This window comes from Pelmatolapia mariae, linkage group LG2, assembly GCF_036321145.2.
Source record: "Pelmatolapia mariae isolate MD_Pm_ZW linkage group LG2, Pm_UMD_F_2, whole genome shotgun sequence".
Lineage (NCBI taxonomy): Eukaryota > Metazoa > Chordata > Actinopteri > Cichliformes > Cichlidae > Pelmatolapia > Pelmatolapia mariae.
In genome coordinates, this window is record NC_086228.1 from 23,800,752 (window position 1) to 23,825,635 (window position 24,884).

The following is a 24,884-nucleotide window of genomic DNA, read 5'->3' on the forward strand; positions in this document are numbered from 1 at the left end:
CCCAGTCCTGCTGAGAAATTCACCCATTATGTTGTCTACCCCTGTCAGAGTCTATTTCTGTGTGAATGCCAACAGGAAATGCCAGGGCTACTCTCCCCTTAACTGAACACACACACACACACACACACACACACACACACACACACACACACACACACACACACACACACACACACACACACACACACACACACACACACACACACACCTCCTACTCTGCTGCACTCTTTAACACCATCACCAGACATGTTTGTTCTCAATCATATGATGTCAGGTTATACAAAGGGGGGGGGAATGAGTTTTTAAATTGCTGTACAGTACATTATTTGTGAAAAGTAGACAAAGTTCCCATCAGTTGTTCCTCCTACAGGTGCATGACTCGCTGAAAATGGGAGAAAATGTAGGCCCGATAGTCAATTAGGTTATAAAACCAAGCACCGTCTCCTCTGGTTGTTGCTATTCTTGGCCTGCTGCAGATGAGATCTGCAGGATCTGCTGCCCCCTGGTGGCTTAAGCCTGTCTGCTCCGATTACGTAAAACAGGGCAGTGGGTGAGTCATCATCACCCCCACCCCCCATCTTCCTCCTCCTTCTCCGCCCCCCCACTGAGGACAGATGGGAGGTGTGCGTGGTGTTTTGGTGTGTGAGTGTGTTTGTGTGTAGGACTGGGCGGAGAAAACAGCAGTGGACTGTGAAATAAGGGCTTCCCCCTCTCTCGCTCCCTTTTCTCCCTCTCTCTGTCTGTTTTTCCTCAGTTTTTTTCTTTTTTTTTGTGGGTCAGGAGAATCAGTTACTGCTCCAGTGAAGTTGCTGTGACAGTAAAAATGGAGCAGATGCAGCAGAGCTCCAGTGGTGTTTGACTAAAACACGGCTGGAGGTCCTGAGGATGTTAGGAGGCGCATATGAGATGCATCTGCCTCTTCCTTGTGTAGATATAGAGAATATCCATATCTTTAATGAATGTAACAAAAAGGGAGAGCAGTTTCTCTGTCTTTCATCACTGAGTTTGTTTTGGAGAGCTGGCTGAAAGCTACCATGATGTTGAAAACAGGAGCACATTCTGTACACGTCTTTCTTGGGAGGCTCGTGCTGAGTGTGTGGGTGCAGGTAAAGAGGAGGTGGTTCCGGGACGTTTGAGCACACTGTGTGAGTTGTTCTTGCTGTCGTGGTCCAACTCAGCAAAACAGCAGTTTTTGAGATGACCCTGTAGACCTGCCTGCACTCATATAGTTCCTGACATAAAAAGTCAGATGAAACCATCATTTTTCCTTTGCCGTGAAGGGTCACGGGGCAGACAGAGGGATACAGTGGGACAGGTTGGAGTGTTGGTCTTTGCTTCAGGTAGGAGTAGGGATTAGGTCAGAGAGCAATGTCTAAAACTTTCTGACCCAACTAGCAAGAATCTGTAAGTCTAAAAGAGGGAGGATGAACTCTACAGGTCATATAGATGAGCAGCACGTCAGCTGCTCAGCCATGATCAGACCAGGCAGATGCAGCGCAGCTATAAAACTCGGCTGCGGGCTCCTTGTTTGTGGGAAAGTGCAATTAAATGTCAGCTTGAAGACACTCCCCACTGTGCGGGAGACGGTCCTGTGTAGACACTGCACTGCTACTTACAGGAGGAGGGTCAGTTAAGCAGGCATACCAATCAGTCAGTCCAGTGAAGCATCTCATTTTTTTGATGACAAGCAGAAACTCCCAAGCATTTAAGTACAAACAACTGCAGTTCCTCTAGTGGCCACTTGAGGGTGGCAGGAAGAAGGAGTCCATACTCACCATGTTGGCAGAAAAAACGGGTTCACAGCATAGCAGAGAAAACTGTTGTGGTCTCTGTGACTAGGTCCTTTCTTCAGTGCAACGGGTAATTTTCTTTTTATTCACTTCTCTTAATTGTTATTGATGCATTCTTTAGGTATTTGGCTGCTTTGAATATATATCTATCAGCTAGGCTAACTAGCGTTTTGTTAGGCCACTACAGCCAAAATGGCTAACTGTAAATCTCTCTGTAAGCCCGGCTAGCTCAGTCGGTAGAGCATGAGACTCTTAATCTCAGGGTCGTGGGTTCGAGCCCCACGTTGGGCGCTCACATTTTGAACCACACAAATGACACGGTGAGAGTAGTTAACAGCCTCGATAAGCGAATGTGTCCTCAGCAGAACAGGAATGTGGCGACAGTAAAACAGGTCTCATTGTGAAAATGAAAAGAGCAGCGAAGGTGGCTGAGCTTAAAAAGCAATAGATATAGTACACCAAAGAAGTAGAGGCAAAAACGAAAGGAGCTTTCTGCTAAGTTGAGAGTTTAATGTTTCTCGTTTTGAGCAGACAGGATGGGCAGGATTTAAGAAGAGTGCATTAGAGAGCAGGCTGTAGATAAAGAAAGAGAGGCAGGGGTGAGATCATTTGGTCATTTGTAGAGAAGATATAGTACATATTTTGGTCATAAAAGTTGTTGGATGTATTTTATTAATCCGATTCTTATCACTGAATAGAAAGTATATGTCTTTGTGTTGAACCGAGATGAGAAATAATAAAAACATCACTTGGGTTTCAGGCTGATAAAAAAAAAGTAAGAATTATGTGATGTAGACAGACAGTCTGTCGAGTAACAGGCTCATTACAGCTTCTTGAAACTGAGGGATGGAAAACACTCACTGGTAATAGTGGTTTTTCCACCAGTGGCAACCCAGCAAGTGACACAATGGTCAGGTTTATACCTTAAATAGACTTTTTGTTTCCTTCTTTCTTCTTGTCTTCTTAAAGGGAAAAAAATTAATTGATCAGGATTAACGGGTTAGTGTGGGTTCAATAGAGAAGTACAAAGCAATTTCCCAGTGCTTCACTATGCTTGTCAGAGAATATTAGGTTTTCTAATATTTATGATCTGCTGACCACTCCTTCATTTTATGGCACTCCATTTTGCAGTTGAAACCCAAACATAATCCATTATATAATATATAAAAGATTAAAAGAATCCTCACCAATTAATTTATCAGTAAACCGAGTACTTGTTTCATCTCGCTAAGCGTGTTAGAAATTCCACAGGGACCTGAAATAAAGAAACTGTATTTAGTTCTTGACACGTGGTTGAAAGGGTTTATTGTTTTATTTGGGTTCAAATCTTAAAAACAAAAATTAAAAATTAAAAAAAACAAAGTACAACACAAACAGCACTGTGACGAACTCAGGAACAACAGTGGCGGAGATTTCATCGGGAAATGAACAGCGGCGGGCGAAGGAGGAGCGTGGGTGCTGAGGTCTGATGTGAGTGGTTACTGAATCACGTCTGTCAACAGGAAACAGGGCTGACAAGAATAAAGTGACAAACAGAAGATAAGGGTGTAAACTGTGAAACAGATAAATCTGGTGACACCGGGCGTGAATCATTCCACCTGAAGGCAGACAGAAAATATGTCACACAGATTCGTTATCGCCATGAACGCAGAAAAAAACCCTCTTTTCTACACGAATGACTGAATAACCGTAAACATGATAACAGGAAAACGGGGAATGACTTTGACAGGACTAATTATTTTAAGGCTGCTGGTTATCTGTGAGACATTGCTGCTACGATGTGTTTGCATACGGTACTGCATGTATATTTTTACACATAGTGAGGGCAGACAGAAAACTGTCACTCTCTGTGGACAACACAGTATAAAAAGCTATTAGTTTAACATCACAGTGACTGGTTGAACTGCATCCACCACTTGTGTTTTACAGCTTCTTTCTCCTTGTTTGTGTCTGTGTCTCGCTCTCTGTGTCCCCTCCAGCTCTTCTTCTTTAAAAGGTGTACGGCCCGACGTAGATGGAGAGTCTGAGGGCGGAGCTTGTCTGATAGTTGTTCTGGTAGTTGACCAGGGGGTTAATGGACACCATCTCCAGGTCCAACGTGTACTCTCTGGGCCCTGACACGGCACGGGCCAGCACCAGCATGGCGCTGATGTTATTGATTTGCTGGGGAAGACAGATAATAATGGAGTGTTAAAGCAGAGTGGCATTTACACTGGTGCTCTTCTCACTGTCACATGTCAAAGTGTCTTCTTTTAAAACGTCTTATCACCTCTATATGAGGTGAGCTTCTTTCTTTTTTTTCAAGATTCTGCACATCCACACAGATGTTTTTCATTTATTCCAGCTGATTAAAATTCCCCTCAGGTTGACACTGGGCTGCGCTTACCAAAGTACATGTACCAATAAAAATGGTAATAGAGTCAGTTTTGCCCTAAACAGGAGCTAGAAAACTAGACGAGTGAGGGAAAAGTAGAACACAGGCGGCACATTAAGAAGTCCAAGCAGAAAAATAAAGAAGAAATACGTGTAATGAACCACGTGTGCTTATAAAAGTCAAAACAATGTTCGATGAGGTTACTTATTGTACCTTTGTTTTGTGTGTCTGTGGAGGAGGTTTCAGTGATTTTAGTGGGTGTGTGGGCATTGCACCCAAAACACCCAACATTACATGTCTTATCAAGTTTTACTTGGGGTCAACTATGTTGAAAAGGACGGTTTAAAAGATGGTAGTGAGACCTGATATATGATATGGTGACACTGACAAAAATACATGAGAAAGAGCTGAAGATGTTGAGGTTTTCAATGGGGTTACCACACTGGACAGGATTAGAAATGAGCTCATCAGAGGGAAAGCTCAGGTCGAGCAGTTTGGAGACAAAGTTAGAGAGGCAAGGCTCAGATGATGGACATGTGCAGAGGAATACAAATACTCAATGCCAAACACATAGTAGATTTAAAATAAGTGAGTCTTGCCTTTTAAAATTGTAGTTATAGGATATAAAATCTACATGTCCAGGCTCCTGAGTATGTATTATTGAGGTCAGCCTCTCCTATCATGTGATCAGGGTCTTAGCTGTTTCACGCTCTTAGGTCAGCTGATTCAGTGGTTTGTTTTAAACAACTGTTGAACACTTATTTTTATAGGATAGGTTTTCTTTAACCATTATTTTTGGTCATGGATGAAAGTGTGTATATGGGAATAAATATAAGACCATATGTTTACTCTGTGTCTGTATGCTGGAACATGTATACTTATTTTTCAAGTGTGGTTTTATTTAAACTGTGAAGTGCGATGCAACTGTTATTGTTATTATTATTATTGGTATTACCAGTCTAAAGTTTGCATTTAGACCTAAAGACATCTGGTGTTGTGATTACAGGATCCCACTCTCCTCACCCTGATGTAAAAGTCTCCGTTTTCGTCACCAGAGCGGATGCGGAAGGTGTTGTAAGCCCTCGCAGAGACGCTGGTAGCCTGAATCTGGAAGATGTCCGAGGGGACGGAGCGCTCGGAGGTGATGCTCATGTAGCGGTGCACGATGGAGAAAGGCAGCTCTCGACAGGCGGGGTTGCTGACGGGGCACACGCAGCGGCTGGATGTACAAATGCACACAGAGAGGAGCAAACAGTTACAGTTAAGAGAACAGTTGTGCGTTAGTAGTAGGAAAACATCATGAGCAGTTAGAAAATGAGCCAGCAGAGGGAGTAGTATGATTGAGAGCAAAGGGCTAAAACCTAAACAAATATTGAACAGTGGCCATTTTTTTCCTTCATGTTTTTCTAAAAATCATTTTATACTACTAAATCTTCAGGGATATGTTAATAGTGACCCACACCTGTTCCTGAGCCAGCACTTGTTCACAGATGTAATGGTTTTCTTATTGCATTGGAACACATTCAAACGAAAAGGTTGAAAAGCTGGACTCATACGTGGAAAAAGTAATTGGGGTAATCTTAGAGTTTGAGCCAAACTCAGCACAGGGGCTGATTATACTCGGAGCCGATGGCCAGCACATATTTGAGTAATTGAGAAAAGGTGTGTGGAGGTGCGTGTTCGCGTACGCACACAGAAGCTTTCACGAAGTGTCACTCACTTGTCAGACACTTGGATGTAAGGTTCCTGGCAGCTGTTCTTGTCCACACACTGGTATCGTCCGTGGATGTTCACGCAGTTCTGCGTCTCCGTGCACTCGTGTTCTCCCGTTTCACATTCGTTTATATCTAAAGCGAGCAAACAGCTTGTGATGTTTCGCTGAACAGCAGACAGGGGCACGAGAACAAGGATGAATAGGCATTGACTCAGTGCACCATTTGTGACTCTGAGAGCACAGAGGGGAAGGTGTTAGTTTCAGGAGGAAATGGAGGCGGGTGCACTCACCCTGACACATTCTGGTGCCCAGCAGTCGGTATCCCTCTGGGCACACGCACGAGAACTTCCCTGGTTCGTTGACACACTGGTACTGGCACAGGTAACTGGAGTAGCTGCACTCATCGATGTCTAACAATTCACAAGGTTGGGTTTTATTAATTGCCGATCACTAAGGAGCAAAGAAACTGAGAGGGATAAGCGTGCACTATCACTGTCACTCCTTTTGTCCTTCATTACCTTTACATTCAAAGCCATCGGGCCCGAGCTCGTAGCCCTGATCACAGCGACAGAGGAAAGTGCCGTATGTGTTGTAGCATCTCTGCGAGCAGGGGGCACCCATCTCACATTCATTCACATCTGAAAAGAGGAAAAGCAGAGAATCTGAGGTCTGTTGTAGGCTGTGGATCAAAGGATTTTAATAAAGTTAAAAACCCCAAACTCTGTGTTCATGTCAGTGTGTTGAACTTGCAGTTTTCCAGTTTTATTTTTAATGTAAGACTGGATCTGGTGGAAAAAGGTGATGTCATGAACTTCTGGAAATCAAAGCACCGATTAAACTTGAACAACATGATTTATTATGTAGTGACAGTTGTGGAGTTATAAGCTAATGATGTAATCCAAATCCCATCAAATTTAACTCACATGGATTTGATGAAGAAGAAGGAGATCAGCTGAGTTTTTCCGAGGTCAAAGCCTCAATAAACAATTCCAACTTAACTTTAATAACTACACATTTCATCGTGAATATTGAACGTTTCACTCAAGCTTTTAAGAGCTTTACTTAAAAGCTGGGTGCAGATGTTTTGTCTGTATACTTTTGAAAGTAGCTGTGACAACTGTACTCACATACAGTTTGGGGGCAATTCATTTGCTTCTATTTTGCATTTGGAAAGGTTTTTTAGCCTTTGTTTTACAGAATAGGCAACTTATTGGACTATTTGGCAAAAACTATGCAACTAATGTAATAATCTGTTTTATTGAAGCCCTAATTAATTTTTTAAAAAATAGCTTAAACTGCCAAACAAATATAAAGAAGTTTAAATTAACTACAGCATTAACAAGAAGTAATAGGGAGTGATACTGAGAGAGGGAGGCAGCAGTATACATTTGCAAGCAAAACATCCTAAAAAACTGACATCATTACACATCAACTATTACAATTCTTGATGTTAACCTAACATACTTTTACTTTAAATTGTTATTATTTCAGAGTTTTCTTTAGTCAATATTAGAAATGCAGGATTGTTACTCACACTGCTGTACTCTTAAAACTCACCAATGCAAGATCGATTGTTTCCTGCCAGTTGGAAACCGGGTTCACACTGACAAGAGAAGGAGCCGGGCACGTTGACACAGCGATGCTGGCAGTACCTGTACCTGCACTCATCAATATCTGCGAGACAAACAAGAGTTATTAAGAACAAGATTTAAATTTCTAAAGATTTTTTGGGGGGGGGGGGGGGGAAACTATGATGCTCTTTTCCAGCTTCATATTCTTACTCTGGGACTCAACTTGAGTAGCTTTGAATGATTCACAGTTCAAACAAATTGTTATTTATTTCTGTCTGTTTCAAAGGGCCATGGGCTGTTAACACAGTGCTTGTAAGCCTCGCCTTATTTCCATATAAGGAGGTCTTTGCTGAGCTGCCATTTGCTCCCACAAGAGGAGAAAAAACAGTTGGAAACTGGGCATTTAGAGCAGTCTGAAGTCTGACTTCTTGGCTCACACTTTTATGTATGCAGACTTCATTATTTGAGACTCAAATCCACCGTTGTATATATGAGAGAAAATAAAGAAACGCATAATAGCCCAGTTAAGCTTAATTACACCAATTAAAGGTGAAATTCAAAATATCTCACCAACGCACTCTGTGCCGACTTTCCGGTATCCATCCGGACACTGGCAGGTGAAGGCGCCCACCGAGTTGATGCACTCCTGGCTGGGTTGGCAGTCGTGCTCATGTCTCTCACACTCATCGATGTCTGTGTTTGTGGGTGAGGCGATACAAACTTTTAAAACGCTGTTATTGTGAGCGAACACAGCATCATGCAGCATGACTGACATATACAGTGTGAGTGTTACATGCCACTGGCCACTACGTTCCCCTCACTTGCACCCAGCAGCTGAGAACATCATGTTGAGTCATGTTTGCTGTGTCATGCAGGCCACTTTCTCGCTACAAGTCTTAAAACACAGCAGCTGTCCTCGTGTGAAATCCTCTAAATTCCTGCACTGTCTGCCCGCCTCCCGTGGACTCATGCTCACTCACACCCACACAGATTGCACCCACATGCTGCCTCCAGTCCTAACACCTGTTACAGCCACCTGTCCCTCACAATCTGTGGCCACCAACAATAAGTTTACACAACCACACACACACAAACACGCTTAACAATCACTCATCCTGCGGCCACCTGTCCACCTCCAACCCCCAGACCAACAAACCAGACACCCACCCACACAGCTGTTTCCCTGAGGCTCGTAGCCTAGAGGGCATGGGTTTAAGGGCTCAGCGGGTGTAATAGGAGGCTCTGGAGCAGGGATGAGTGACGCAGAGCGGGGAAGGCACAGGTAGCCTCCATAGTGGTTGAAGCACTTCATTTCCCCCTTGCAGGCATCAGGAATGGTCTCACACTCGTTTATGTCTGATGGGAGATTGAAATGTAAAACACAGGGTATGATTTGAGAAGCAAGAGGAGAATCAAGGTGTTACTTGATTCAACATAGCCTTACCTTTGCAGTGCTCAGTCTGAGGGTCCCAATGATACCCATCTGTGCATTCCTGCAAAACGCAGCAGACACAGTGCGTGTGTGAGAAAATGATGGAAAGAAAGATGTGAACAGCCCCCCTGTGCCAAGTAGTTGCATAATGTATTCATAATACATAATAAATTTCCCAGTAGTGAGACGTGTAAAAAAAAAAAGAAAAAGAAAAGAAAAAGGGGAGGATAGAGAAACTCGTTTCCTCTGCTAAGCCAAAAAGACAAGAAGCCTGCTTCTGTTAGAGGATTTGTGACATGTAAACTACTTTCCTAAAGCAAAATGTCACCCTAAAAAACAAAAAAAAGTATTTAAGGCCACTGTTTGGAAAAAGGGTCATTATCATTCAAGGGAAAAATGCTGCTGTAACCTGCATGGAAAGAAAAACCAGAGGCCTGAAGAAACATGGTATTAAAACCAAATTTAACCCCAGCAATGAACACTGTAAAGTCCTGAGAAGGAAACATTTATGTGGAACTTTGAACAAGAAGATGATGAGGCAATGAGAAAGAGCGCAAAGAAAGAACAGAGAGAGGATTGGAGGCCAGCATTTCAACACAAAACCTGTAATGTGAAGTGACAGGTGTGGAAAAGAGATGCTAATAAAAAAGAAAGGAGTAGGAGAGGGAGAGAGATTCATCCATCCTTACCGTGTAGGTGTCACTTTCTGAACGTGGCTGTGAAATCGCACTGCGGAGGAGCACAGTCACACATATGCACACACACAAGATTGGCACACAAACACCCTGCATACTAATGCACTATTTGATGGGAGATTGGGAGATCGGACTGGAGCATGCACACAAGCGCACACACACAACAATCAGGCAGGTAGCGGTGCCCTGAAGACGAGCCTTTGTGATGTGCAGAGCAGTGGTATCTGTGTTCACAGAGAGAGACAGAAGGAAAGAAGGAGTGGGGAAAAAGAAAAAAAAACATCAAAAGACAAGATTCGAAACTCAGAAATCACAAAAACGGTTTGATTCAGTCTCAAAACTCTCCTGTGCTGTTAGCTGTTCCCACAGCTGAGATGGATAAATCAACTGGAAGCAAAGGCACCAGAGCCAATTTTTAAGAAGTCAGTCAGAACGCAAACAGTTCGTTTCTTGGACTCGGTTCACCGTTTGACAACCAAACAGTTCCCCCTTGATCGCAGCGAGAATAAATGGAGTGAATCACTGTGCCAGGTAAGAACATAAACACTGTGACGTCCTCCAACTTTCTGCTGAAAATAACAAAGTCAACATCCCAGAAATACTTTCATATTAGCTGCTCACAGAAAGCTCTCTATGTCTGCACGCTGGCAGCCGGCAGGGTGACAGTCCTGCTGAGGTTCGGTTTACAGTGTATCAGCGCTGCATCGGTGGGCCCGCATAAATCCAGGTCAAAACATCAATTTTTTTTTTTTTACAGAAGCCTCTCCTGCTCAGCTGCTTCAGTCTCACAGATTACATTAGTTTGCATCTACCAAACTTCTTTTCAGGAGAATCAGAGTCATGCTTGTTTAATGGACGGGGGAATCTGTCTTTGCCAAAATAACCAAACACATTAAATGCTCCACTTAAATAGAATCTTTGGTTCTTTACTTGTGTAACTTCCAATTTTATGCCACTTTCAGCTAAACTGCATTTCACAGGGAACATTTGTACTCAGTAAATGAATCTTTATTTAACAAAAACATTGCTTATAAAAAGTTATGGATTTTTATGGATTATAGGACATGTTATGTTGTTATATGTGTAAGTGAGCCTGTTTCGGTTTATATGCAAAGCTGTGCATAGAAAGCAACTGAACATCTTTTTAAAAAGTATGTGCAATCACACTTTTATTATTTTAGAAATATTTAAAACTCTGTGAAAGCTTTCACAGAACTTTATAAAACACCTTTACTGCTTCTATCAGAATTAAAAGTTTAAGTAGCAGCCAGGAGCTGATAATGAAATGGACTGAATTAGGTGATCATGAGCAGCTGTGACCACCTCTATAAAAGCAGATGTTTTGGCAGTTTGCTGGTCTGAAGCGTTTAGGTGTGTTAACCCAGTTTGACAAGCAAATTCAATCTGTGCAATGGTCACAGAAACTTAAAATTTTCAGGCCTCAGTTAAATGTTAAAGTTCATGGCAGTCCAGTAAGAAAAAGACTGAACAAGTATGGCTTGTTTGGAAGGGAAAGAAAAAAAAAGTTTGTAGCTTACGTTTGAAAGTTGCTTCTGAACAAACCACAAGATTTCTGGAATAATGTCCTTTAGACAGGTCAGCCCAAAGTGGAGATGTTTGGCCAAACACAGAATATCAGCACAAATGCCTCATATAGTAATTGTCTCCCACTGTGGTGGAGGGGTAATTATTTGGACTTGGGCACCCTGCAGTCACTGAGTGGACCATGAATTCCCATGTATACCAAGTTATTCCACAGTCAAATGTAAGGCAGTCTGCCCGCTAGAGCTGGCCTGAAACTGGATCATGGGAGAGGACAATGAAACCAAGCAAAGCAGCACATCTTCAACACAATGGCTGAAAAAGAAAATAATCGCTGGACCATTCATACATGAGTGAAATCCTGGTGTTGGGCCCTTAATAGTCTTTATGGATTACTGTGAAAAACTGTTTGACAATCAAACAGAGAGCCGTGCATGAATGAAAGAAGAGTTGGACAGATTACCTCCAGAATGATGCGAGAGACTGATAGATGATGACTACTTCAGAGTCGTGCAATAAAAAAAAACATTTTTTTCCCCCTGGCTGAAGAGTGTTACAAGGTTCAATCCAACCAATGGACCAGTGCAGGGTAAAAAGATCTGCACAACATTTACTACATTTATTTTAAAGCTTCAGTTACTATGGCTATTTTCTGATATAGATTTAAAATCTAAAATATATTTGCCCTGCAATAACTTTAGTACCTGTCTATGGTGTACCCTGCCTGGATGTATGTAAAACATAAATCTTGGTTACATACTTGTAGATTAAGCTAGCAGCAAGTAATTCAACTGGCTTTTTTGTTGTTCAGTAAAAATACACAATATACAAAACATAAATCAGTCCATTATAAACACTTTTATTTTGTCTGCCTGGATTATTGTAGAACAAATTAACCAAAACGCTACTAATCAACACGAGAATGTAAAGAACTAAAAGCATGACCATTTAACTGCCATATTAGCCTCTTTAAATCAACTTCCAGTATGCTTTAGACTAAATGTTTATAATATATTATCAAAATATAAGGGTCTTTGTGGCCACTATTTAAGAGCCCTATCTTTGATGTCTTAGTACTGTATGCACAGGGGTCTTTTACCCATACGAGAGGCCCTGTTAAAAACTAAATAAAGGAGACAATATTTGCAGGCAGGGACACAAGGCAAAGGAGTCAGTGATCACCTTAAAGTCCCAGCTAAAAGTTTTCCCATTTTTGCTTTTATTTTACCTTCCTTTCCTACACTTTCTCCTTTTTTTTTTTCATTTTATAGCTTAACATTGACAGTTACTTTAGCACCTCTTGCAAGACTTTTTCCTATAGTAGAATATTTTTTGATATTACTATTTTTACTTTAATACATTGTTCTGTACCATGTAGTGTATTTTTAAGGCAAATATATATTGCATGGTTCAGTAGTGATGGATTGGGCCTCTCTGGCAGCAATGACACAACCATCCTTCAGTTAATGTTCCTGAAAGAAGCTATAAGTGTTTAAGCTAAGCCTAAACATAAACAAGTTGCCCGTTCCATCTCCGCCAGACCAAAAAGACACGGGGAAAAAACCAGACAAATTGAAGTAATAAAGAAATCCTAAGCAAGTCTTTTTGCAAAGTGAGTGAGCTCCAGTTAAAATACAGGGAGGAAGGTTATAATCACTGCCTGTCTACGTGCATACACTCACGCTCTGATATAAACTCCCGAGGCCACATTTGCAGGCATTGCTTATTGTTTTATTTCAGGCTGAGACAAACAGAAGGCCGCAGGGTGACTTGGACACCCCGAAATACTCGAGGAATGACATCACCGTGACCTTTGAGTGGTGAAAAGCAGAAAAATATGCTCTCACACTGTAAGCTCAGACGGTAGCGCATACCACCGTGCAATCAGACGGCCGCAGTACGTGATCTCTCTGAATTGGCCCAACAGTGACTTACAACCAGCAAGAATTTGACCCGAAACCACCCAAAAACAAACTGACCATCAGCCTGGGGTCCAGTCACTCACTGGCTACTGAGTGTGGGCAGCAAGGATGCATGGGTGTTTCCCTCCTGCTGTTGGAGATCAAGTGGCGGCAGATCTCTGGAATGCCCGTGGCAAGGATGTGGGCACCAGTTCTCAGCTGGGATGCCCTGCCACTGCAGTGGTTCCCAGAGTATCGGGTTCTGGGAAACCCCCCACAGTTCACATAAGAGGACAGCTGGTGCCAGACCTCCAGCCACCTCTTCCCTAACCTCCCATCCCTTTGGAGGATGTGTAGGAGGATGTCAGAGAATGCGGCTCTGATACAGAACTTCATTGTCTGCATTTGACCACCACTAACAGGGAAAATACACGATTTGAATAACTGATGAGTCAATCCATTGAAAATGAATCAGGAAGAATTTTCATGACTCGTTTTACAGCAAAAAAGTGAAAGCAACTACACAAATATGCAGTTTCCCCTGCTTTTTTCTGTCAATACGAAAGTAACCCAAATATTCAGCAGGATTTGATTATTAGTGAGGTAAAATGAGACATCTGAAGACGACATCTTGGACTCTGGGAACTTGTGGTGGGTTTCTTTTTATACAAGTGTACCATTTACTAGCCCACAAAAATAAAAAATACAAATCATCGATACTTTATGAAGGCGCAATCTTAGTTTCATTTGGAGCTTGGCTCAGCTTCAGGACTGCCGGGTGACCCATTTTTAAATTCACACATTCAGAACAGCTTAACAAGCAAAATGTCAGGCGGCTTATATCAGTGACCACATGGAAACCAAAAAAAGACCAACAGCTGGACCACACACACACACACACAGTTTAGACTCCAGGATGGTCACTTGTTGTAGTGTATACACAAAGTTTGCGTCGCTGTGCTCGGCTGTGCGTGGAGCAGCCTGAGAACACGGTGACCCAGCGCGCTCCACCAGCTGCGCTCAGTTACAGTTGTGGCAGTGAACCTGCATATCCACAACCAGGGAGTCTCCATCTCACACTCGGCCTGACTTCTGTTCCGGGAAGCTCCACAGGTAAAGACAGAAATAACGCCCTGTAGGAGAAACTCACTCACAAGGTAAAACATGTTCCTCCTGAACTCTAACATGTGATGCTTTTGTGTTAGAGTTCAGAAAACTTTGACATGCTTGCTTTTTCTAATCCCCACCTTAAAGTGGAAACATCTGCTTTTACCTGCAGGAAATTGATTGCACAAAAAGTGAAACAGCAGTTGTGCACTGTGAGGTCATCCAGGTTTAGAGAACTCTTCTACATGTTGGCACCTGTTTGTGTTTCAGATTTTGAACTTCCCCCACCTAGAGACTAAACTGAGCTTGTGACACTGACGTTAAACGTTGTACAAGAGGGATGAGGCGGAAGGATTTTGCAATATTACAGTATGATAATATGTGCCCTGTGACTCACTGCCTCTCTTCCTGTCTAACCCCATATTACAGTCAGAGCCAAGAAGTAAACTACTCAGACACAGTTAGCCACGTTATCTTGGCTCTCATAAGGAGCCAAGTGCAGCTGGGAGAGCAGAGCAGAGAGCAGGGCAGTGGTGCAAGTGTGACGTGTATGGCCTGTCCTAGAAAAAGTGGGTAAGAGGTACATCTCACCTCCCTTACTTCTCCCTAAAATGCTCGCAAAACGTAGTAAGTCATACAGCAAGTCTCTCTTTAACAAACAGCCATTCTTAGATATGTGTAAGAGGCTAAAGAAGCACAGGAAAACTCACAGAGGAATCTTCTGTCTCTCAGTCTCCGTCTGACCAGTGTGTCCTCCTGCTGGCTGTGGTCGTCCCAGCTGAGTTGGCGTACAGAAGTGGTCCCTTAAACTCCTGCCTGTATGACCCTGAGAGAGAGAGTGAGTGGGGAGACCGACAGCTGGAGCAGCTGAGCACATGGAAAGGGAGGGAGAGAGAAAGAGAGAGGGAGAGAGAGTGAGTGAGCAAGACAGGCAGAGGCGAGAGAGAGAGAGAGAAAGGGAGGAGAGAGGAACAGCCCCCTTACCCCCCCTCTGGCCCCCTGCACTGCCATCCTCCACTCCCCAAACCCCCTCTCCCTGACCCCCCAGGATGCAAATTCCTGGTCTGCGGCCCAAATACCGAAATTCCAAATCCGTCCAAATCGCAGGCACAACTCACAGATTCACACACACACATGCCCCCACATCTTTTCACCCTCTCACTGGTCCCACAACACACCTGGTTTCATTTAAACCAAACCCCCGCAAAATCCCCAAGCTCTCCCACCCATTCTTCCCTCCCTTTTCCCATTTACCCCCCATCTATCTATACTTACCTCCCCCATCTCTCACTCCCCTTTTTTCTTTTCCATAAAGCCACTAAAGCCCTCGCTCTCGTCCAATCTGACATGCAGGGATATTTATAGCCAGAGAGAGAGAAGTTAATGGAATGCGGACAAAAATTAGAGAGTGGAAGAGAGCGACAGTCTGTGTGTGTGTGTGTGTGTGTGTGTGTGTGTGTGTGTGTGTGTGTGTGTGTGTGTGTGTGTGTTTGGAAAATTTTTATTTTACAGAATAAACCAGCGGTGCTTTCTGGGACAAAAGACAAAAAAATAGAGAAGTATCATAAGTCTTGACCCACGCACCAACTCTTGCTCTTCTCGTGTTTGTGCGTGACTAATGCGTTACTGCGCTTGGAATCATTTCCAGCAGCATGTTGTCTTGCAAAATTTGTAGTCTGTCATGATGCAAACGGGTTAAGATGTTGCTTAACTCACATTAATCCTCATTAGTTTCAGTCTCATTCAACTCTAATGGGCACAAATTCAGACTATCCTCAAACTGGGATCAACAGCAGCGGCAGCGCTAGTCTTAATTTTCCTTAAAAATATCTCATCACTTGCAAAATAGCTCCCTGCATTTTATTTTTAGATGGGAGTCAGTTTCTCCAGCTACCCTCCAGTGTTTGGTTTAAAAACCTTCACTCGGCCTCAGTTTATTTGTCTGCCTTTTGTTTTTGTCGGGTGGCAGAGATGGCAGCTGTCACTACAGGGGATATTGTTAAAAATCACAGTCCCAGCTGGACTAACTGTGCCCCCACCCCTCACCCAGTTGGTCCCTATTCCCATAACCACACACAGAGACACCCCACACACTGACTGGAATCACAGCCTGTCGTGCATGTGATCCGCTGGTCCTCTTTAAGAGAATCAGTGAATAAAACGCTAATTCAATTGGAGTCAATATCAACTACAATATCAAATCCACTGTTTTCCCTTCTGAAGTATGGTTCACCCAACCCCCAACCCCTGGTAAAAGATCCTGATTCGGGGGTTAATCACAACATCTCTTCCTTCCAGAATAAACATGAAACATTACATAGGAAATGAAACAGAAGGGCATTTTTAATGTAAAATCTTAATTTTATTTACAAACCAAATTTACAGACAATGCTGGGGGACGCTAGGAGCAAGGCAGGCAGACAAACATACAGCGATGACAGAAGAAGCAGAGAAAGCACATCCGAAGGAGCAAAGTAACGCCTTAGCAAACTGAAAGGAGACGTGAACCGCTAGGAGAACGCTTCAGTCGTGATACATTTTGAAGATGCAACTTTTGACGACGCCCATGTATCTGTCCCACACGACTTGATGTCTGAGGGAAGAAAAGAGAAAGAAAAGGAGAGCAAACGGTGAGTAAAAGGAGTGAAAAGAGGTGCTTCAAATTTCATGTCAGACTGTAATTGTGAAATCAGAGTGAAGAGAGTAAATGAGGCAATCTCTGTCCCCCCTGTGTATACGGGTGGGGGAGTGGGGGGTCTATGTTTCTTTTTATGAATATGTCTTTGTTAAGCTTGTAGTGGTTCAGGGCTGTGTAAACCCTTAACTACATTCCTGAGTGTTTGCACGAGAAACAAGGTAACTACAGTTTAAGAAGTCATGAGCAAGATAGGGAGACACCCACTGGCAGAACAAGGGCGTCAATTTTTGGGAGGGTTTTAACATACAGCTTCACGCTTCAGCAGCGTTTAACACCACCATGTATATCCTTATTCGGTTATTTTGAAGTTTTCCCCAAAAGCTCTCTATGAAAATCACAGCTCTATTTTTAGCACAGGATACCCCGGGGGAATTGATAACCCTGGCAGGGCCGGTGCCAGGCTCTGACTGATAAGCTTCGGAGAATAAAAGCACATTAACTCACTTGAATGTGTCGAGTATGTGTGCAGAGTTGGTGTAATGAGTGAGGTAGAGTTTCATGTCCGCAGCTGTCCACCGGTCTGAACGGCACGGCTCAATAAACTGTGGGATAAAAGGAGGTGAGAAGGTTACAGCATAAAGCTTCAAAGGCAGACTGACGCTGGGACAGACATTAAAGTATTTGGGCTGGGTGAGCCGTCTTTACTTATATATATACATATATTTTTTTTTTTTAAGAAAATCTCACCTTCTCTACAAGATCAATAAAGAAATCTCTGACATCTTTTGTGTTGGTCAGCTTTGCAGCTATGTTGATGAGGCCTCTGGAAAGATTCTGCAGAAACAAAATTACATTCGAAACTGTTATTTCCTTTTCACAGTTATTCTCACGGAATATCATGAAGATACTTATCATCTCTCACCTTGAAATTATTCTCCATCTCAATGAAAACTTTTGTCTTTCCTCTAAGGGCTGTACAGACCAAACTGAGCAGAAATAAGAGAAGAAAGAAAAAGAAAACAGATAAAATTATTTTTAGAAAGTTTTTCAGGAGTCAGCAAAACGTGGAAGTGTCTGGAAGCGTGTTCCTGTTACCTTTTGTGTTGATCGAGCAGATCTTTGTCAGTGATTAAAATCTTCAGCTCTTTCAGTTCTTGTAAAAACTCTTTGTCAAGATCGACGTCCATGTCTTCCACCATGTTGTCTACAGGAAAATTCAGACACTGTCAAGTTAGTTTAATGGGAAATTTTTCTAGAAATTATATTTTAAATATTTGTGTTCTTATAACTGCTTGGTTATTAAGTATAATGACTCAGATGCTACCTAATATTATTCCCTTTTTCACTCTCCTAATTGTTAACCTGGGAATTCAAAATTCATCCTCTTACTGATGAAGTAAAGCCTGAAGGACCTCTGGTGGTCAGTAAACCTCACTGACAGAGCCACTGGTCTAAAATGTATTTATTAAACACAATCAACATATAGTGACCAGCCACTTTGTTAAGGTATACCTTGCTAATAGCAGGTTTGACCAGCTTTTTACCTTCAGAACTGCCTTAATTCTTCATGGGGTCAACAAAGTGCTGAAAACATTCCTCAGGTTTGACATGACAGCATCACACAGTTGCTGTAGATTTGTTGCTAGTGAGAAGATGAGTACAATATCTTCATAAAGGGATGGACATGGTCAGCAATAGTACTCAGGAATGCTGTGGTATTTAAATGATGCTGAGCTGGCACTGAGGGGCCCAAAAAGCACCAAGAAAATATTCCCACGCCATCACACAACCACTACAAGCCAGAACCATTTATGCAAGGCAGGATGGATCTATGCTGGCTTTAGCTCAGAACATCACAACAGGAGTCGAGACTCATCAGACCAGGCAACATTTTTCCAATATTCTATTGTTCAATTTTGTTGCGCCTGTGTGAACTGGAGCCTCAGTTTCTTATGTACATGATGTACCTCGCCAAGTGACCTCCAATTAGATATTTGCCTAACCAAGCAACTGAACACCTGTGCCTAACAATGTGGCCTGGTGAGTGTAGACAGCATCCATTCTGTTCTCAAAAGTAAACGTTCTTTTGAGAACTTCTAAAATTCCTCTTTTATAGTTTTTTGTTCACCACTAATGTTTTACCAATTTGTAAAAAACACAAAGACAAATTAAGACATTGCCATTTGATTAATAAACATTAAAAGAGGAAAATAGGGTACACATGCCCCCATATCTTATATCAGCAAAATGGCCAAAGGAAACAAAACTAAACACTCACCAACAGCCCCAACTGTCCAGTTGCTGATAAGCTGGCCAGCACAGAAAGCAAAATCCTGGAAACTGAGGTATTGCAGCTTTCTTTTTCCTGTCTCAAACCGATTGTTGGCAAAGAAAACGATGGCAGCGTAATCCCTGTGATAAAGAAAATAAACACACGGCATTTAAAAAAACACAAAATAAAACCAAGCAATCAGAGCACCCAACCTTTTTATGTGGTATTTCATTAGAATTTGTTGAAAAATAACATATTAATCCATCACAACACTACAACATAACAGATTTTAAATTATACAACAGCTGTAAAACATAAGCCTGAGGCAGAAGGCTTGTGCTCTGTGCCCGTCGCTGATTACCTTGCAAGTTTGTCGGACAGAAGAAAATGCTGACGTATGTTCTCCACCAGGGGTCCCTTCAGCTCTTCGACAACTTTGAAAACACGTTTGAAGTTGTCGAACTGAAATTACACACACAATGCAAGAGATTTACTAATACTGAAAGAATCTGCTCCACAATCAGAAATCCCACCACAACTAATAAAATGTACCCAGAGCTATAAAACCAAATTAATTGTTGAAACCGGCAGACAACAGGAGCTCCGGCACGCTTTGTTGTTTGTTTCAACACTCAGCTGTATCCTACCATTCAATAACACACTGCCAGAGCTTTATAATATCAATCTTTACAATGCACAGTGAAGACTTACCTGTCGTCTGCAGCTTTTTAGTGTCACATTTGTCTTGGCGCTGATGTCGTCCAAGTCTTTCTTTGTTCCCTTGGAGAGCTTCTTTCCCAGGACCTCACGAACAAATGTATCATCAAAGGCATAGTATCTAAACAAGGAAAGAGACACAAAAAACAAATTGCCATGAGAAGAAACGTAGCATAAAGGAGGAGGTTTGACAAATAAATACAGGAATAAAGAGTTGTGACTCCTCTGAAATAAATGGGTTAATTGAATTAGAGCGTCACGGCTGCACCTCTCTATGAGCATGATTTGCCGATGAGGTGGGATCTGGAACAGCAGCTGGTTGGCTAGTTTGGCCGGACTGTGCAGCAGGCGCTCACACATCTGGAAAGTCCTGTACTGGTCCATGGTGTCACTCAGCAGGACATCTTTACTTGCCTCACACTCGTCCATCACTCCTCCCTCCATGCGTACCTTCACTGCATCATTCACTGTTGGATAAATCACACAAGCACAGTTCAAAGGGTTGATGAACCGATGATGCCTGAAGTTAAGTGTGATAACATGAATGAACAGTCACTGCTGTGCTGTGAATAATCAGCAGCCTGAAACAGCTGCTGCACCATATTTGGCCATTAAACCCTGTATTTCCAATTTCTTTACCATATTTGATTCTTAAAGTTTACTTGTTCCTTAAATTTGTCTTATGATACTTAGAAGCCAACACGTGCGTGCGTTTAAACACTTTACCTGACCTGAAATCCTGAAATCGCCACATCTAACGTGTGATCCTGCTAGGCGCACCCAGGAAGTTATACAGCCTTGCCTTTCTGGCCTGCATAGCCCCATTCCAAAGAGAGAACACCTACTGCTATGTTTAATACTGATGAGAATGGAAACAGTGGATGGATTCATGAGGAGGGTTTGGTGCATGCCACATGTATTTTTTAACACCTGTTCTACACTTACTTGATTAAATTATTTAGAGATAACACACTTTTTCACCTTCACATGGGGTGGCAGTTACACCAAGAGAGAGTTATACATTATGTTACTTATCCTCAATTAATTTAACCAGTAATTAACTTTAGTAAATCCTGCCTGGCAGCTTCATCTTCATCAATCTTTGTCCAATATATCCACCATCCCTCCTCTGCACATCTCCAGACCATCTCAGCCTCGCCTCTTTAACTTTGTCTTCAAGAATTTGAAGCAATCTAAACTTTTTTGTTTGTTTTCTTTACAGACAGAGCAGCGTGTGTTTGTTTGCTTTGTTCAGATTCATTATTGCAATTACTTTGAAGTCGAAAAATTAAGCCTTTAAGCATCATTTGTGCTTTCTGACTGGATCCCCATGAGGATATCAAGCCATCTCTGAATCTCCTAATTAACACACCCCATATTATGACTAAAAATTAATAACAAAACTAATAATAACTTTAACTGGAAGGAGTAAACACAGCCTGGAAATAAACTACATTGAAACACTCGACAGCACTGTCAGAAACAGTGAGCAGATCACAGGAGACAGAAAACGATCTGCCTGACTGAAGTATTTCTGTGTTCTCAGAGAATGATCGACCTCTGTATGCAGAGCTCTGCCTTCAAGCTCAAACTATGGATTAGGTGGAATCATTACAAATGCTCAATAGCTTCTACTGCAATCAAACTACTACATTCTGATTATGTTTTTATGTTTGTTTTTTATTTCTTATGTGTATTTTTTTGGTGTAATGCTGCAGCCTAACTGCCGAGTCTGAACTTAAATTACACTGAATCATGTTCACTGTAGTTTTTTCCCTCAACTTGCCTTGTCAGATGCTTCATTTTAACATTTTTAGATGCATAAGATGGAACTGAAACTATTATGCATTTCACAAAACTATCTTATTTTCTGTAAAAACAAGAACATTAATTGTATTGGGGTAATGTTTTAAATACTGAGGTCCTTCACTGATCCCCTCTCGACTGTTTGGTTTCAACACTTTAATTTATTTTATATAATTAAAGGAAGCCAGTCACTCTGTAATTATAAGTTTTCAACAGGCTGTGTAGCACAATCATGGCCCAGTCATTTACAAATGTGTTAAGAGGTGTGGTCAATATTTCCTCCAGTTAAATGTGGCTCAGACCAAAGAATGCTTATTGATTTTTGGAGCAGGCCAAGTCCCCCTGTTCCTGCACCATTTCTCAATAAAGGTGACCCATTGGGAGAACTGCTGCAATAAAAATACCTGGAAGAGAAATTAAATGCTGTTTCAAATACAGATGCTTTGTTAACAAAGGAAAATCATGGCTGCTTTTTAAAGTATCTTGGAAATGTTTTATTCTCTTTTTACTGAGTCTGTGCTTTTATTTTCTGTGACTTGCTTATATGGCAAAGCCTTAATCTTTAAAACCGGTGAAAAGTAGAGAAAACGGTTAAGTTGTCCTGTAAGATTACCGGCACCCCCTTTAGTGAATTTCAGTATCTGTGTGAAATCAAGAGTCCTCTCAAAGGGACAGACTATCATTTTAGAATCTCAGCATCCTTTACATATTAACAACCACATGTTTCTATCAGAGAGAAGGTTAAGTCGCCCCAAAGTTAGCACTAATAGACTCAGGCATTTGTTCCATCTCCTGCTGTATGTTTTAAATAACTTTTAACTTTGAACCTTTTCCCTCAGTTCACTATAGGATTTTGCATTCTATGTCTGTATTGAGTTGGATCACTATCTGCAAAACAAAGTGTCACATGGTGATGTTGAAGCTTTATTACATGTTATTACTATTTTTGGATTGCTTTATTATTCTGAACCACTCCTTAAAATATACTGTGATACTTGAGGTGGATGACCTTCAGGCTGGGCACCTCTGCTTTAGACTGTGTTAGCCGCCAAACTCCAGGTAATCCCACACTCTTTATGTAAAAATGCATATATTAATAGGATCGTTGTGACCCAGACTCTCACATGTGTTTAGCGTTACCCCTACCTGTGTGTCCGTCCAACCACAGCTGGTAAACCTCCTCATCCATGATGGTAGTGTTACCCACGAACACATCCAGCTCTACAGACATCTGCTTAAAACAAACAAGAAAAACATGTTTATTGTTTAGCTCAGGTATCACCGACATATAGCTGATTAGCTCAGGTGATATTATACCTTGTTCTCAGTGTTGTCTCAGGTAGCTGGCTGCAATAAAATCGTGTCTGCAAAGTGAACTATTTAATTCTATTAGCTGGGCTTAAATTTGCTCTCCATGGCTTACTGATTAGCTAACTTCCTCCATAAAAGGTTAGCCTCCGGAGCTAGCCGAGCTGCACAGTTATCGACGGTCAATAAACGGGCAGCACAGCGGCGAATTAAGACCACGTTAATGTGACGGTATGACACGATTATTAAGCAGCTTTTGAATTTACAACAACAACGTCTATGAAATATTACAGCCCGTGAGAGACACGAGCGCGTAATGTCAACAACAGCAGTCACGTAGCAGATACTTCCGGTTCTATGATGTCACAGGAAAAGGTCTCGAATTAAAAATATGTTTTTGTTTTTTGGTTAATTTAAGTTTATTTTTATTTTATATTATTTTAATTGCAATTTTAATTTCTTTCCCATGTTTTTTTCTATTAATCAGTATTTCGGTTGCATCTTTTTTTGTATCGTGTGAAATTCCTTTGATCGTTTATGTCCGGTATGTTCATTACCTTCCTTGCAATAAAGCTATTTTTTTAGATGCCTATTATGTCATCGTCTTACCACAAAACTCAGGCATTGAAAACATTCAGTGTACACGTGACTGCTTTTTATATTAAATAAGTAAATAAATGTGTTTTTTTTAGTAGGCACCTCTAAAAAAAACAAAAAAAAATTATATATTCATATTAATACAGGAACATACTTCTTTGCCACTTCTGACTCACTCATGCAGCATCACAGATCCACAAAGACACAGTGCAACTCATTCACACCTCTATCAACACACTCAAGGCAAATAATAATAATAATAATAATAATAATAATAATAATAATGATACCCCTGCTCCCCCGGAAGTTTATACAGTGGCCAGAAATGACTGAAAGAGAATACTTTTGCTGCAAATATTGAAGGATATCTCCTTTCTCAGGAGCCCGGCACGCCTTTTTGTTTACAGCCTCTGTGTTGGTCTTCCAGTTCAACCTGTTGTAGACGTGGACACCCAGGTACTGGTACTCCTCCACCACATAAACACCCCGTCACAGGATAGAAGCGGGTCGTATAATAGACGTCCTCTTCCTTGTGAAGTCCATCACCAACTCTCTGGATTATGGTGATTCTATTTTATTTATTTATTTATTTTTGCAGGATTTTGCTATATCTACATTTGTTTTTTGTACTTATAGACTGCTTGTAAATTGTACTTTTATTCTAAAACACTCCAGTGGAGTCACCTCTTTACCACCGCAGCACAGCCCTTCCCGTGTTTTTTTTTTTTCAATTAGCTTTCATTGGCTTAAACTTCAGTTATCTCGGTGTGTGTGTGTGTGTGGGGGGGGGGGGGGGGGGGGGGTCTTGCTCTTTTCCCCATTAACAGTTACTGCAGACGTCTCACATGACTGTGGGCAGCATGTGACACAACTATGAGACGCCCCTGAGGATTACCAATATGAATAACACACCATTCATCTGTAGTTTTTTAGGTGCTGATTATGCGCTTTTAAGGTGTGGCTCTGACAAGTGAATACGTAATAATAGGTAATGTTAGTGCAGACAAAACGGTAACTTCTGTGATATTAGAGTGCTTAGATACATAGAAAAACATTATCATTGAAAGCTTGATAAATGGCCTTCAGGATCAGCAGTTTTCTTTTATTTCTTCAATGTTTGGCCTCTCTTCTAAGCCAACGCCTACTTTGATTGACCATACACCGCAAGGCGCGGATTAGAGGTGAATTACCCTACAGTAACTCAACAGACAACATTCATATAAAGAAAGAAAGACTTCAGTGACCAGACACGAAAATCCGAAAGATAATGAACGATTATGTGAAGACTCAAATTACAGTACTGCGCCTGGCAGCCACACAGTACCCTATTGTTGATCATTTGTTCCCTAAGTTATTATAAAATGTGTCAGATCACAGATAGGCTTCTTTGTGAGCACCGGGCCTCACAGTGCTGTGCGCT

At 41.7% G+C, this 24,884-nt stretch overlaps 2 protein-coding genes, 1 long non-coding RNA gene and 1 other non-coding gene across 5 annotated transcripts; 2 read left to right on the plus strand and 2 right to left on the minus strand.

Moving 5' to 3' along the window:
• Nucleotides 1-1,753: 1,753 nt before the first annotated feature.
• LOC134643235 (uncharacterized) lies at nucleotides 1,754-5,280 on the plus strand. Its single transcript, XR_010096360.1, has 3 exons — nucleotides 1,754-1,860; nucleotides 3,770-4,070; nucleotides 5,171-5,280. It is a non-coding gene; the product is annotated as an uncharacterized LOC134643235 (long non-coding RNA).
• Nucleotides 2,009-2,081, plus strand: trnak-cuu (transfer RNA lysine (anticodon CUU)). Its single transcript has one exon. It is a non-coding gene; the product is annotated as a tRNA-Lys (tRNA).
• efemp2a (EGF containing fibulin extracellular matrix protein 2a) lies at nucleotides 3,065-15,441 on the minus strand. The gene is made up of 12 exons (XM_063495504.1): nucleotides 15,402-15,441; nucleotides 14,837-14,993; nucleotides 9,571-9,800; nucleotides 8,894-8,942; nucleotides 8,617-8,805; nucleotides 8,020-8,142; nucleotides 7,436-7,552; nucleotides 6,397-6,516; nucleotides 6,169-6,288; nucleotides 5,885-6,011; nucleotides 5,188-5,383; nucleotides 3,065-3,953 (listed from the first exon to the last, which is right to left on the minus strand). Exons 3-12 carry the CDS (start codon nucleotides 9,670-9,672, stop codon nucleotides 3,780-3,782), a joined length of 1,317 nt encoding a protein of 438 aa, XP_063351574.1. The 5' UTR covers nucleotides 9,673-9,800; nucleotides 14,837-14,993; nucleotides 15,402-15,441; the 3' UTR covers nucleotides 3,065-3,779.
• Nucleotides 15,442-16,477: 1,036 nt separating this feature from the next.
• On the minus strand, nucleotides 16,478-23,220 carry fibpa (fibroblast growth factor (acidic) intracellular binding protein a). 2 transcript variants are annotated; one of them, XM_063486239.1, is made up of 11 exons: nucleotides 22,877-23,220; nucleotides 22,706-22,790; nucleotides 20,022-20,220; nucleotides 19,748-19,874; nucleotides 19,398-19,498; nucleotides 19,043-19,176; nucleotides 17,860-17,968; nucleotides 17,687-17,750; nucleotides 17,512-17,598; nucleotides 17,269-17,366; nucleotides 16,479-16,719 (listed from the first exon to the last, which is right to left on the minus strand). In XM_063486239.1, exons 2-11 carry the CDS (start codon nucleotides 22,788-22,790, stop codon nucleotides 16,650-16,652), a joined length of 1,074 nt encoding a protein of 357 aa, XP_063342309.1. In that variant the 5' UTR covers nucleotides 22,877-23,220; the 3' UTR covers nucleotides 16,479-16,649. The 2 variants fall into 2 exon arrangements, with proteins under 2 accessions (XP_063342301.1, XP_063342309.1); XM_063486231.1 differs by having other exon boundaries at nucleotides 16,478-16,719; nucleotides 19,748-20,220.
• Nucleotides 23,221-24,884: the final 1,664 nt, after the last annotated feature.

Excerpts from the sequence above, each read along its gene's own strand:
- fibpa (XM_063486231.1), bottom strand. The coding sequence starts at position 22,790 with ATGTCTGTAGAGCTGGATGTGTTCGTGGGTAACACTACCATCATGGAT. Across the intron at positions 20,221-22,705 it reads GTGGTTGGACGGACACACAG|TGAATGATGCAGTGAAGGTA; the intron begins GTAGGGGTAACG and ends TTTATCCAACAG. Across the intron at positions 17,751-17,859 it reads CTGCTCGATCAACACAAAAG|TTTGGTCTGTACAGCCCTTA; the intron begins GTAACAGGAACA and ends ATTTCTGCTCAG.
- efemp2a (XM_063495504.1), bottom strand. The coding sequence starts at position 9,672 with ATGCAGGGTGTTTGTGTGCCAATCTTGTGTGTGTGCATATGTGTGACT. Across the intron at positions 8,943-9,570 it reads CAGAAAGTGACACCTACACG|GAATGCACAGATGGGTATCA; the intron begins GTAAGGATGGAT and ends TGCGTTTTGCAG. Across the intron at positions 6,517-7,435 it reads AAACAATCGATCTTGCATTG|ATGTGAATGAATGTGAGATG; the intron begins GTGAGTTTTAAG and ends TCCTCTTTTCAG.